The sequence below is a fragment of the Micropterus dolomieu genome, linkage group LG01 (assembly GCF_021292245.1).
Source record: "Micropterus dolomieu isolate WLL.071019.BEF.003 ecotype Adirondacks linkage group LG01, ASM2129224v1, whole genome shotgun sequence".
Taxonomy (NCBI): Eukaryota; Metazoa; Chordata; class Actinopteri; order Centrarchiformes; family Centrarchidae; genus Micropterus; species Micropterus dolomieu.
Window position 1 is genome coordinate 50,229,577 of NC_060150.1, and position 14,946 is coordinate 50,244,522.

The window sequence follows — 14,946 nt, forward strand, 5'->3', positions numbered from 1 at the left end:
TGCAGCCTACACAATATACACACACACACACAGAGGTACAGACAGTGAAGGTGATGTTGCTATAGACTAAATGAAAAATGGTACAGATATTTATAGTAGTGTTAATAATAACAATCGTAATGTTATTGATTATAATAACAATAATAACAATAGGACTAGTAACAATAGTCGTTGTAGCAGAGGGCGCCGAGCAGGAACACGGGGGCAGCAGGTGACCCGCAGCCACAGATCCAGACTCCACAGCTCCAGAGCCAGAAAACCTGCAGGAAGTGATAGGAGGAGAGAGGAAAGGGACGAGAAAGCACAAGACTACCGGAAAGGGGAGAAGTTGAGTTAGTAACATGCAATAATGGGATGAGGTTGCATACAGAGGGAGAGAAAGTAGAGGAGAGAGGAGCTCAGTGCATCATGGGAAATCCCCCGGCAGTCCAATCCTATAGCAGCATAACTAAGGGATGGTTCAGGACTCACCTGAGCCAGCCCTAACTATAAGCTTTATCAAAGAGGAAAGTCTTAAGCCTACTCTTAAATGTGGAGATGGTGTCTGCCTCCTGAACCCAAACTGGAACCTGGTTGAGAGGAGCTTGATAGCTGAACGCTCTGGCTCCCATTCTATTTTTGGAGACTCTAGGAACCACAAGTAACCCTGCATTCTGGGAGTGCAGTGCTCTTATTCTGAATCTGATTTCACTGCCCTAAATTTTTGTGTGTTCTGTGTGAAAGTTTTAGTGACATCTAGTGGTGAGGGTTGTGATTGCCCCCCCCCCCCCCTCCCCTCCCCTAACCAAGCAAGCAGTATAGCTACGGTGCTTGAGACAGGACAAAGATGTCATCTATGAGAGAAGAGATTGCCAGTCAGGAAATGAGGTTTCTATAGTTGTTAAGAAATTACGTAAAACCAAATGTTTTTCTCAATATTATTGTTACTTGTTCATTAATAAACAACAACCACATGAATAAATTAAGTGCTACATCATGTCTCAAACTCCTGTAATACAGTATTTTACATATTGGGAGTGTTGGCTCATCTGGACTAACGCACCAAAGTAAATGAATAAATTCTCAAACTATCACATCTAGTGCATCAAGTATGACCACTGACAGATAGCAGGACAATGTAAGGGAGATTTAACTATGAAGTTATGCTGCTGTGCCTTGTGCGTAAATGCGAACAGCATCTCTTTTAATGAGGAGACACTTCATGGTATTTCACCCACCCGTAAATTCACAAAATATTTCACCCAAAACATTCCCCGCAAACAGTTATTGCACGCACAAGGTTTTCATGAGATTCATGTGTTTCCCCAAGTGTGGACACTGAGCGTGGAACAGTTTTTCAAGTTGAAATGAGGGCTGCGACAGTGTAATCAGCTGCACACGCATTGTCCTAAAGCCTTCATTTAAGTTGATTGTGTTATCAATGGTATTTATTCTAATGATTTTATTTACACATGCATATAATTACCGAGGAGAGGAGACCCGATGATCCCCGTCAACATGGGGTTCTATCAGGTGTCCCTGATCCAACTAAATCATCTCCACAGCAGCGATACGACACTGAACTGTCTTCATAACCAGTAAATGTAAATGCTCCGTATTTGTATAGCGCCTTTCTAGTCTTTTCGACCACTCAAAGCGCTTTTACACTACATCTGCATTCACCAGTCATACACATTCATACACTGAGCCTAAGTGCTCAAACGGAAACTAACATTCACACTCATTCATACACTGGCGGAACAGCCGCCAGGGGCAATTCAGTATCTTGCCCAAGGACACTTCGACAAGCAACCAGGGGGAGCCAGGGATTGAACCGCCGCCCTTCCGATTAATGGCCAACCCGCTCTACCTCCTGCTCAGTCAAGACACCTTTGGACACAGCTTGTCTCTTCCTGTATACACTTTTATTTTTTATTTTTTTTAAAATGATCTATTTGTGATATAGGTTGTAGTTTTAGTAGCATATAATAACAATAAACAAGTGTTAAACCACATTTGGATGTCATTATTTCAGACATAAGACATAAATGTAGTTGCTTGATTGTTTATGCTGCAAGAGTAAAGAAAAGGCATTTATCATTTTCATTTTTTATTTAAAAAATAATGAAAGTATTATCCAGAACAGGAAAGAATACGCTTTTTGCATATTTTATTTTTAACTATGTACAGCGTGGATGAATACCTGTACATAGTTAAAAATAAAATATGCAAACAGTGGATGGAATTATTTGTGTAGCACTGTGTCAGTTAGTGACATTACCTCTTACATCGTGCTGGGATTTAAACCTCTGTATTGTCCTAGTGGATCAAGATAACGGTCACATTTCTTCCAGACAATGTAACTCAGTATCACAACTCTGTGACCAAGTGCTCCATATTGCCACAGTACAAACTGTCTGTATGCTGCCTGACTGAACTGTCTGTTACTCTGTCCTGGGTCTGGAAGATCAGCCATGTGTGGTGCATGGAAACACTGTAGTCTGGATGTTGTCCACAGTCCTCAGATTCTGGTCTGTAAAGGAATATATAATTGTTAGAACCCTAAATTGGAAAGAACATTCATCAACATGATTTGATATTTTACAGGGCTTTGTTGTTGTTTGTAACAGGACTTCTGATCCACATTACACGACAGGTCAACGTATATAACTCAGATGAGCCAACGGCTAAAGCAGAGCTGTAGTTAGTGGTGGTGTAATCAGTAATAACAATAGTGATGGATTACATTTATATAATATATAATATATATATTATTTTTGACACTCAAATGGCTTAGGGGGAAACACCAGAGAAACTTTGGGACAGGGAGATAATATACTATTATTATGATATATATGCATATACATACCAGTTCATATGTCATTGTTTGAGCTTGAAGCTCGACACGGATACCCTTGGCCATGAATATGTGCTGCTCGGCTTGCTCCACGTTCTCCCCGTCCTCTGCCACTTCTTCCTCGGACCCTGGCTGCCTGCCCTCCTCTGCTTTGCCTCGACCCCGGTCCGGTCCCAGGTCTCTGCTTGGCTCTGCTGTGCAGTCCTCAAACAACATACATGTTATGAGTCTAACATAAAATTCACGTTCGTGTAGTATAACTGATGGTAACAGGAAAATGTGTATCAGCCTGTTTTTAGCTTTGCCCAATGTTACCGCAGCTGTTAGCCAGCTACCTGTTGCTAACAGTTTGCTAGGCAGTTCATTACAGAATCAAAGTCAGTCTTTTTAAACCTATCCATGCTAGTTTGATTGTGAGTACTCACAGCCGGGTTAGTTGTTTGTTTTCATAATGATATAGTTAGATGTTTTCTTACCCCTGATGTGAGCCGTTGCACTGCGCTCCTCTCCGCTCGTAACACTCTGCTCGTCCTCCAGCGGTGTCGGCAACGTGCGTTCACGTGTTTTGGGGGCGTGGTTTTGGTAGGAGCCCAGAAGGGAGGTGGTGGAAGTTGCATAGAGAGCTCTAGAAGCTTTTTTTTTGTGCATTCACTGCCATACAGAAGTTCCCTAACGCTGTGATTTGAAGGCCCAGGTAGGTGTAGTTCACTGTGTGATCTAAGGTGGTGACACCTACAGTGAAATGACGTTTTCGTGGAATTTAGTTTTTTCTCAAAGATCATGATCCAAGTTTTTTGGGGTTTGCTGCCAAGGCCCAATTCTGGCATTTTGTTTCAGAAGGTCTAGCTGCTGCTGTAGTCCCTCTTTTGTGGGTAACAGCAGCAATCAGGTAACACACATATTTCTCTTTCTCTCTGTCACAAACACACACACACACACACACACACACACACACACACACACAGACTCACCGTCAGGCCACTCCACCAAGGAACTCCCAGGATGACCACCTCAGTGGCCTCAGTGAAGTGCAGAGGAATGGAGTAGGACATGACCATCAGCCCCAGCATCACCTGACTCACCTGACACACACACCACACACAAGGTACAAATTACAATGCAAAGTTATTATAGCAGGTTGTAATGTGAAACTGAATGTGAATTTGGAATGCCCTTCTGCTACGTAGCAGACAATATACAATAATATAAAAACAATTATTATAAAAAAAAAATGGTAAACTAAATTGAAATAAACTATATTCAGTGGAGCAGTGCTGAGGATGAATTTCAAGGTACAAGGTTGTTTATTTGTCATTATACAGCAAGGCTGCATAACAAACAAAATTTGTGGTCCCTTCATGTTATACACACAACATATAATTAATGGAATTAATTGAATATTAACATATAATAAAATTAAAATACAATATATACAGTTATTTATGTACATACATACACACACATAACACCAAGATCATTCTTTGCATTTTCTGAATTTGCATCTGGGGTGAATGGATACAGCAGCAACCAGATGATAATATGGTTTCATCTTCACAATAAATAGTCTGACATTTGGGGAGTCCATCTTGACTGGATTTGAGCACCAAACATCATTTATGAAAAAAGTATTGCGCTGACAGCTCGGAACATGGACCACCAACTGAATGCTTGATCCGGGATGTTGATGGGGCAGGTCTCTGCAACGATGTGGGGACAGCAGTGTTTGAATTCCATTGTTTGGTCAATTGGAGTCCCATTTTGTCCAGACCGGATCTTTAGCAACAGAATTAAGTTCAAGCTGGGCCAGCATGGCTCCTATCCCTGAGCAATCACTAGTGTTGTAGTCAAGACTGCCTAAACCGAGACCAAGACAAGACCAAGACTTTTAGGGGCTGAGACCAAGTCGAGACCAAGACCACATTCCCCACATTACATGACACACAATAAAATGTGGAACGAGATCATAGGTACTTCTCAGATTGATCTGAAAGATCCACATTTCCATTAAAGCACCCACATACAAACAGTAAGAGCTGAAATCAACGTAAGCATCTTTATACAACACTTCCATGCTTACCATCGCGGGGAGGGGTGACAGTCATTAATGGTAACCACACATTTTTAATAAGGGTTTTTGGTTGAAATTATATATTATATATATATATATATATATATATATATATATTGATATATACCAAAGTTAAGGTCTTGAGTGGTCTTGAAATAATAACCAGAAGGCAGCAGGGTGAACAGGCTGTGGCTGGGTGGGTACTCTCCTTTAGTGTCCTTTGGGCTCTGCGCAGGCACCTCACCTCACATCCCTGATGCTCGGGAGATGGGTACCAATGATCTTCTGAGCAGTTTTAATCACGTGCTGCAGAGCCCTCTGGTCCTGGGCCGTGCACATCCCATGCCAGTTTGTGATGTTTCCAGTCAAGATGCTTTCTATTGCTCCTCTGTAAAAGCTGACAAGAACTTGCGTGGAAATTTGGCCTTTTAAGTTTCCTTAAGTCGTTTCTGAGCTTTCTTCACCAGTGTGGAGATGTGAGACGACCATGTCAGGTTCTCTGTGATGCTGATTCCCAGGAACCTGAAACTGTTCAACTGCTCCACCTCAGCTCCACTGATGTAGACATGAGTGTGTGTCTTTATCTCCTTCTTCCTAAAATCAATGATCAACTCCTTGGTTTTGCTGATGTTGAGCAGTAGGTTGTTCGCTGTACACTACTCTACAAGAGATTTGAATTCCTCCCGATACGTATTCTCATCGATGATGGTGGTGTCGTCTGCAAACTTCACAACAGAGTTCTCTCCATGTTCACTAACAAGGTCTACACCAATAAGAAGTATAAAAAGGGTAGTTTATTGGATAATGAGGAGTATTTATGATGGAGGGATCGAGAGGAGAGGAATGAAGGGGTCGAGAGCAAAGGGATGAAGGAGGTTGTTTAGGGTTTGGTGGCCGGAGCGGCTAGGAACCCGGGGGTTGACACAAGAGGGATGAAGTTGTCGAGAGAAGAGGGATGAAGGAGGTTGTTAAAGGTTTGGAAGCCGGAGTGGCTATTGAAGCTGGGGGGTCAAGACTCAGGGTGGGGGCTTGTCTCGATAAGCGGCTTGCTTATGAACCCCCAAAAGAGTTACGGAAAGAACGTCGGTAAGGTGTTTTGGACGTAGCTATGGTAGGGAAGACCAACGGTCGAGAATTCGTCAGTGTGGTCTAGGAGCCCGATGCAGAATGAGTGACGAGTACGGGTCCAAAGAATTTTGAATTATATAGGGATAGGCAGAGATGAGGGTGTCCAGTGAAGAGAGAGAAATAGGTGCTTGGTACAATAGTAGAGAAGATAGTTTGGAATGTAAGAAATGTGAGCTTAGGAAGGAGGCTTGACAGGGAGTGGATTAAATACCTGGGGCTGCTCTAGTGCCCAACGTTGGGCTGACTGAGTAAAATAGAAATCCAGTTGTATGGGCAACGCCTGGGAAGTGCTGGTAATGGCAGATTGGGCCAAACGTGCGTTGAAACACTATTTGGGAAAAAAGCTCTTTCTGATTTTGATCTGGGAGAACCTCAATGTCTGGCTGGAACCAGAAGTGGAGGTGAATGAACTGGCAGTTGAATAGTCTTCGGAGCGTATTTAAGTCATGGATGAAATCATAGTCTGAGGTAGGCCTATCTGTGCAGCCATAAACCATGCTGGGTGGGCTCATGGGGGCGGCAGGTTCTGGTGTCGTCACCCCCACGAAAGGAATGTGTGGACACGGCGACTTGAACATTGCGAAGTAATTGATGAAGTTATGTGCTACCATCCTGTCGCCTTGGTATGGTATGGGCCTTCCCTTGGTCTACTTCCTGAAGAATCGGACCGTGGGCGTGTGCAATGTTTTCTGATAGAAGGGTGGGTGGTTCGGGGGATGATGGGAGGTGGAGGCACGGCAGGGGCATAGCCTTGGAAAGATGGGCAGGCTGTGGTGGGTGGGGTGTAAGGATGAGGTAAGTTAGTGGCGATGACGCAGCTGGTGGCTGGATGAGGAAGGGTGCCACACGGGTTGCAAGCAGGGGTGAATGTGCTATGTCCATACAGCAAGGAGTAAGAGGACTGACTATATAGGGCCCTCATGTGAGGGGGGGCAGCGGAGATGCTACCATGAACTGCTGTGAATGGGGGCAGGGGGCATCAAGAATGCCTATACACGGGGTCCGGAGTTTTGCACTACAGCCCTGGGTGCCCCAATAGGTGCCCTGATTAAATTGCTGGAGCTGGAAGGCGACAGAGGACAGCAGAGGACACTTTCCAAACAGGAACAGGATCATCTTATAGATCAGTTCACACAAAACCAACATAGCTGTAGACCTTTCCCACATCAGACTTGACTTAAAGCACAGCTGTAACTAACATTAATGAAGTCTGTTCCTTTGTAATGTCCCAGTAGGCCATTCCAGCAAGTCATCAATGCAGGCTGGGAAGCAAAAGGACATAATATGTGAACCCGATGCCACCGAACCACAGAGCCAATCAAAGATGGAGAGGCAGTCGTCCTACTTGGCCCTGCAATTGGGGAATACGGAACGCGCTTTATAACATTAACAGCGAAGATAAGCTACGACTGTGAGCTGGATTGTGCCGTGGGGTGTAAGAAGCTCCCCGGGACTGTTGTGTGGATGGCTGGAAGAGCAGTGCGAGGTTGCAATACTTAATGACAGAATTGTTGCATGGGGGAAGGTGAAGCGAGGAGAGCTGCAAGGCTGAAAGTGGGTGGACGGGGGAACAGTGCAGTTAAGGTGAATTGCTGGGGGGGCTTTAAAAACCAAAATGTAGGGAAAATTAAGGGAGCCACTAGGCTGTGTGTTTACATGCGCTGCCGTTGCCATAACAACACAGTCATACACACACAAAATCCATTAACAGTAACCAATCCACGATCCAGCTGGCTAGCTGGTTAGCATGACTGTGTTGAAGGTTGGCTTGCCAAAACACCAAAAACACACAGCAGGGAGTTGTGGAGAAAGTGAGCGAGTAACAATTGTGGTCCCGCGGCCAGCTCCAAGTGTCAAAGAGGCAGCAAATCTAACCATCTCAATCAATCACGATGCCTGCTCAGCGTCGTGATGTCTGGCATCGTCTATCAACCCACCCCTACTACAGGCCACATTTGAAATTTCTGATTCGACTATGAAAATATCTTAGTCGGGGACAGTCCTACAGATGTCTATTGTTTTAAACTTGGTTTTAATATCTATTGTCTGTTAATTATTGATTGTCTTTATTTTATCTTTAATTTAGCAGTTTTGGAATTGTATTTGCATCCTACCTCCTGTAAAGTACATTGACTAACTTCATTGTATTAAAGGTGCTTTAAAAAATACTTGTTTTAAATAGAGATCCTTTTTGTTTAACCATCCATCCATTGTCAATCGCTTATCCTGCGTACAGGGTCGCGGGGGGCTGGAGCCAATCCCAGCTGACATCGGGCGAAAGGCAGGTTACACCCTGGACAGGTCGCCAGTCCATCGCAGTGCCACACATAGACAAACAACCACTCACAACCACTCCTAAGGACAATTTAAGATCACCAATTAACCTAGCTTGCATGTCTTTGGATGAAGCCGGAGACCCACGCGGACACGGGGGAGAACATGCAAACTCCACACAGAAAGCCCAGGCCAACAGGGGTTTGAACCCACGACCTTCTTGCCGTGCCGCCTTTTTGTTTAAAGAGTAAAAGCAAATCAGATTTCTATATAGGTCTGTCCCAGGCCCCTCTGTGGACACACCCCTGCAACTTTTATTTTTGACAAAAAAGGTCATTTTACTAATGATTTTTGCAGCTTTCAACCACATATCACATGTTTTCATTTGTCAAGCTTTCTGCTTTTCACCACACCGTGAAATTGTCATCCAATTTCCACCAGATTTGGCACATGAAGTATTAGGAGGAGCCTTATAAAGTTATAATTTTTTCTTGTCCATGTTATTTGACTTTTGATAACTTGTCCTTAATATGGGCAAATCTCACACATCATCTGGACAACTCGGTGTGGTTTTGTGTGTGCTAATGTAGGTGCACTCACACAGAGAGAGAGAGACGTTAGACTCACCCCCAGACATTTGGGCTCTCCTCTCTGGATGGCAGCGCGCAAAGCCTGCTGTCTGTCAGTCAACTTGACAGTGTTCACATCCTCCAGCACCTGCACTGTCAGATCTCTGGAGACTGCCACTGCCATCACCTGCAGAGGACAGCAGAGGACACTTTCCAAACTGCAGGATCATCTTATAGATCAGTTCACACAAAACCAACATAGCTGTAGACCTTTCCCACATCAGACTTGACTTAAAGCACAGCTGTAACTAACATTAATGAAGTCTGTTCCTTTGTAATGTCCCAGTAGGCCATTCCAGCAAGCCATCATGTAGAATGCGAGGGCTGTAGAACTGGGTAGCATGCATTCAGTCCTTATTAATGTTCTCTACACCTGTGCTTTTCCTGAGATGATTTGCCTGCTGTGAGGTCTACTGGTGGTCCGAACGTAATGCCTAAATTTAAATGCCTCTATAAAACAAATCAAACAAATAAATCAAGTACATATATAAATATAATATATTTATATGTGTAGACACAGCAATCAGCAGCTCCCTTAACTTTCAGTACAATTTTGTTTTTAAATTAGTTTTTTCTTCCATCTTTATTACAATAACACATTTACTCAAATGTCTCCAGCCAATCTCCATCGCAGGGCAAACAGACACGGACAACCACTCACACTCACATTCACACCTACTAAGTCACCAACTAACCTAGCCTGAATATCTTTGGACGGTGGGAGGAAGCAGGAGCGCCCGTAGAGAACCCATGCAGACACAGGGAGAACAAGCCAAGTCTTCACAGAAAGGCCTCAGCACTGTACCCTGCAATATATTTTATTTCTGTTTACCATTTTATAATTTTTATATACACTATATTGCCAAAAATTTTAGGACACCCCTCCGAATTATTGAATTCAGGTGTTCCAGTCACTTCCATGGCCACAGGTGTATAAAATCAAGCACCTAGGCTGCAGACTGCTTCTACAAACATTTGTGAAAGAATGGGTCGCTCTCAGGAGCTCAGTGAACCGTGGTACCGTGATAGGGTGCCAACAAGTCCACTTGTGAAATGTCATCACTATAATACCGAAACTAGCAAATTAAAACAAATATTGCGGAAACTTGAGAGGAATTGGCGTTCCACCAAACTGGAAAATTCTCGTTTAATTTGGCAAGACAGTCTTAAAACTTATAGGAAGGCCCTCCGTAATGCCAGAGCAGCGTACTACTCGTCGATAATAGAGGAAAATAGGAACAACCCCAGGTTTCTTTTCAGCACTGTAGCCAGGCTGACAGAGTCACAGCTCTATTGAGCCAAGTATTCCCATAGTTCTCAGTAGTTACGACTTCATGAGCTTCTTTAATGATAAAATTCTAACTATTAGAAACAAAATTCACCAAGACCTGCCCTCAACTGGCACCGACTTATCTCTAAACTCAGGAACATTAGAAACAGCTGTAGAACCAGATATATGTTTAGACTGTTTTGCTTCCCTCAACCTTTACCAACTAACTTCAATAATTTCTTCATCTAAACCATCAACCTGCCTCTTAGACCCCATCCTGACTAGGTTGCTTAAAGAAGTTTTACCCTTAGTCAGCACTTCTATACTAGATATGATCAATCTTTCTTTATCAGTACAGGCTATGTACCACAGTACTTTAAAGTACCTGTAATTAAACCTCTTCTGAAAAAGCCCAAACTTGATCCAGATTTTTTAGCCAACTATAGACCTATATCTAACCTTCCATATCTCTCTAAGATCCTGGAGAAAGCAGTTGCTAAACAGCTGTGTGACTTTCTACAGAGCAATAGTTTATTTGAGGATTTTCAGTCAGGATTTACAGTTCATCATAGCACAGAGACATCACCGGTGAAAATTACTAACGAACTCCTTATTGCATCAGACAAAGGACTTGTCTCTGTACTGGTTTTATTAGATCTTAGTGCTGCACTTGATACCATTGACCATCAGATCCTATTACAGAGACTGGAACATTTCATTGGCATTAAAGGAACCGCTCTAAGCTGGTTTAAGTCCTATTTATCAGATTGATTTCAGTTTGTACATGTTAATGATGAATCCTCCATGCACGCCAAAGTTAGTCATGGAGTTCCTCAAGGATCTGTGCTCAGACCAATCCTGTTCACCTTATATATGCTTCCTTTAGGCAATATTATCAGGAAACACTCTATAAACTTTCATTGTTATGCAGATGATACTCAGTTATATCTATCGATCAAACCAGATGAAACTCATCAGTTAGCTAAACTTCAAATGTGCCTTCAGGATGTTAAAACCTGGATGACCTGTAATTTTCTAATGTTAAACTCAGATAAAACTGAAGTTATTGTTCTGGGGCCCAAGCACCTCCGTGATGCATTATCTAAAGATATAGTTTCCCTTGATGGCATCGCCCTGGCCTCCAGCACCACTGTGAGGAATCTTGGAGTTATCTTTGATGTCGTTTAAGTCTCACATTAAGCAAATTTCAAGGACCGCCTTTTTTCACCTACGTAATATTGCAAAAATCAGGAACATCCTGTCTAAAAATGATGCAGAAAAACTAGTCCATGCATTTGTTACTTCTAGGCTGGATTACTGCAATTCCTTATTACTCTTACTACTACTCTTCAGCTGATCCAGAATGCTGCAGCACGTGTTCTGACAGGAACCAGGAAAAGAGATCATATTTCTCCTGTTCTGCATTGGCTTCCAGTAAAATCCAGAATAGAATTTAAAATCATTCTTCTTACCTACAAAGCTCTTAATGGTCAGGCACCATCTTATCTTAAAGAGCTGATAGTACCTTACTACCCCACCGGAGCACTGCGCTCCCAGAATGCAGGGTTACTTGTGGTTCCTAAAGTCTCCAAATGTAGACTTGGAGCCAGAGCGTTCAGCTATCAAGCTCCTCTCCTGTGGAACCAGGTTCCAGTTTGGGTTCAGGAGGCAGACACCATCTCCACATTTAAGAGTAGGCATAAGACTTTCCTCTTTGATAAAGCTTATAGTTAGGGCTGGCTCAGGTGAGTCCTGAACCATCCCTTAGTTATGCTGCTATAGGCCTAGACTGCCGGGGGATTTCCCATGATGCACTGAGCTCCTCTCTCCTCTTCTTTCTCTCCCTCTGTATGCAACCTCATCCCATTATTGCATGTTACTAACTCAACTTCTCCCCTTTCTGGTAGTCTTTTGCTTTCTCGTCCCTCTCCTCTCTCCTCCTATCACTTCCTGCAGGTGTTTCTGGCTCTGGAGCTGTGGAGTCTGGATCTGTGGCTGCAGGTCACCTGCTGCCCCCGTGTTCCTGCTCGACACCCTCTGCTACAATTATTGTTACTAGTGCTATTGTTATTATTGTTATTATAATCATTAACATTACGATTATTATCATTAACATTACTGTAAATATCTGTACCATTATTCATTCAGTCTATAGCAACATCACCTTTACTGTCTGTACCTCTGTGTGTATACTGTGTAGGCTGCCTCCATCCCATCTCTCTCCTTCCATCCCTCTCTCTCTCTCTGTCTCCCTTCACCCCCAACCAGTCAAGGCAGATGGCCGCTCACCCTGAGCCATGGTTCTGCTCGAGGTTTCTGCCTCTTAAAAGGAAGTTTTTCCTTGCCTCTGTCGCCTAGTGCTTGCTCTTGGTGGGAACTGTTGGGTTTCACTTTTGAATCTGTAACATCACAGAGTAGGGTCTAGACCTGCTCTTTTATGAAAAGCGCTGTGAGATAACTGTTGTTGTGATTTAGCGCTATATAAATAAAAGTCAAGTATAAATCACGAATAAAGGACTGTCTGGTCTGTGTTCAGAGAGTCATGTCATGATCTCGAAGAAGATATTGATGTGATAACTTTCTACATTAATTTCCCTGAAAATGTGTGTGTTTCAAGTCTGTGATTAGATATAGCAACAATAAGCCATGGGTCAGTAGAGATAAAACAGCTATGGAGAAATAAACACAATGCCTTTAAAGTTGGAGACAAGGAACAGTACAAGGCGGCCAAATTTTTTGAAAGAGCTGTCATTAAAGATAAAGCTGACTCTAAGTTAGAGAACAAACTCAAGGCCAATGACTGCAGGAATGTATGGCAAGGCCTTAAACAGACCACTAACTATAAAACCACTGTTTCAGTGGTCAGTGAGGACCCCAAGCTGCCTGACAGTCTCAGTGAATTCTATTTTTGCTTTAACAACAATCAAAGCTCTATCAGACAGACAGTAGTGGCCATTTCCCTGAGTCGCCCCTTTTTCATGGAGGAGCATGGGGTGAGGAACCTGCTATGAGGACAAAATAGCAGGAAAGCTGTGGGCCCTGATCTTGATCCTTTGCTACCCTACAATGTTGTGCAGGTGCACTTGCTACAGTCTTCACTGATATTTTTAACAACTCCCTCGAGGATTGCAAAGTTCCTGCATGTTATAATCCATGGGCTTAAATCCAACATTATTTGCCCGAATGATTACATACATGTTGCATTAACATCTGTAATTGTAAAAATCTTTGAGCGCCTAGTATGCAAACATCTATCCAATGCAGGCAGCCTAGACCCCTACCAGTTTAGTTCCTGTCACTTATGCACGGGTTCTCTGGACTACAGCTCCCCTTTTAAAACGGTTTGATAAATTATGTCATCTAAGAGTCAAACACTCTTTATGTCATTGGATCTTAGACTTTGTACAGCACAGAACACAGGTGACCATCAAAGGTGTGGATGTTAAAAGAGTGGGCAGCTTTAAGTTTATTGGAATAAACAACCTCCTCCTCTCTGAAATGGGATGACAATAGATTTCATTTCCAAAAAAGCTCATCATGGACTTTTTTTTCCAGCGCCAGCTCAAAACGTTTGGGGTGTTTCAATAAGGGTCACTGCGGTGGTAGAAAGTGTTCTCACCTTCTCCATATCTCTGTGATAGGGCAACCCCAGAAGAAGCAGCTGGACAGGACGGTTGGACATGCCTCAAAAATCATCGACTGCAAACCCCCTCCCATCTCTGACATCTATGAGACCCGCATTCAGAAAAGACTAAGGGCCACCAAAACTAAGACATACCCAGAAGTGGAAAGAGTACTAAAATATTCTTGATGAACTTTTACTTAAGTACAGGTAAAATTACTGGTTTAAAATTTACTCAGGTCCAGGTGGCCATTGAAAAATTGTACCTGGAAAACAAAGTCATGGCCTTCTCTGCCCACAACACAAACCAACTTTGGAGGACTGAATAGGCTGGTAGTAATCGATTTTATCACTTGGCGTGCACCATAGTTTAGTACAGTACATCAGCTAACATGGTCATAATTCATATAACTAGAATTGCACCCCTTTTTATTTCACAGAACATTACATATTTTAATGACATATTGAGCACCAAACTGGAAATGTCCCCGGTTTTTATTTCAGAAATCTGATTTGTCATTTGTAGATCATGCAATACACATTTCGCATTTGTGACCATTTTGAGTCATATTTCACTCCTTATTTCCCCAATGTCAAGTTATCCAGTCAGAGCTTTATGAGGCACTTTATGAGTGCTGCCATGTGTCTAGATAGTCCTTTACATTTATGCACAGGTTAAATTAATTAGAGTATTGACTTTGCTCATTTGACTCAGAATTTGTGCCTGTGGACTTAAGTACGATATCGATCATAGAACTGAAGCACACTGTAAAAACCAAGGCCCTATCACTATGACGGTAACAGTAGCCTATGTCGGCCGTTGTCTTGTTATAAGAAAGCACAAAATGTGTCAAACCTACCTTTTTTCTCTCGAAATTAGTTAATAAATGTGTCCTCCTTTATAAGTTAGGCTTCTTACGACCACTCCTGATTTTTAAAGCGCCTCCCTGACTTCTCTTTTTGCAGGCGGGTTCGTACGAGGATTATTAGGGAGCGCGAGAGAGATAGCGAGGGATAGAGAACCGCGAGAGAGATAAGCAAGTGTTAAAGTTTTGTGCCCACTAAGCGACCAGGGCACCAACCGATCTACTGCGCATGTGTGAAAAGAGTCCGCCAAGC

At 42.9% G+C, this 14,946-nt stretch overlaps 1 protein-coding gene across 2 annotated transcripts in view; it reads right to left on the bottom strand.

The window, feature by feature from the left end:
• Positions 1 to 14,934, bottom strand: part of tmem176 (transmembrane protein 176) — a 35,823-nt gene extending 20,889 nt beyond the window's left edge. Inside the window, exons 1-4 of one of the 2 annotated variants that reach the window (XM_046045881.1) lie at positions 14,688 to 14,934; positions 9,631 to 9,741; positions 8,934 to 9,062; positions 3,808 to 3,918 (exon numbers count right to left, since the gene is read on the bottom strand). In XM_046045881.1, the coding sequence (XP_045901837.1) occupies positions 3,808 to 3,918; positions 8,934 to 9,059 (237 nt within the window). In that variant the 5' untranslated portion in view covers positions 9,060 to 9,062; positions 9,631 to 9,741; positions 14,688 to 14,934. The remainder of the gene's footprint in view (positions 1 to 3,807; positions 3,919 to 8,933; positions 9,063 to 9,630; positions 9,742 to 14,687) is intronic. The other variant, XM_046045874.1, reaches the window with a different exon arrangement.
• Between the last annotated feature and the right edge of the window lie 12 nt (positions 14,935 to 14,946).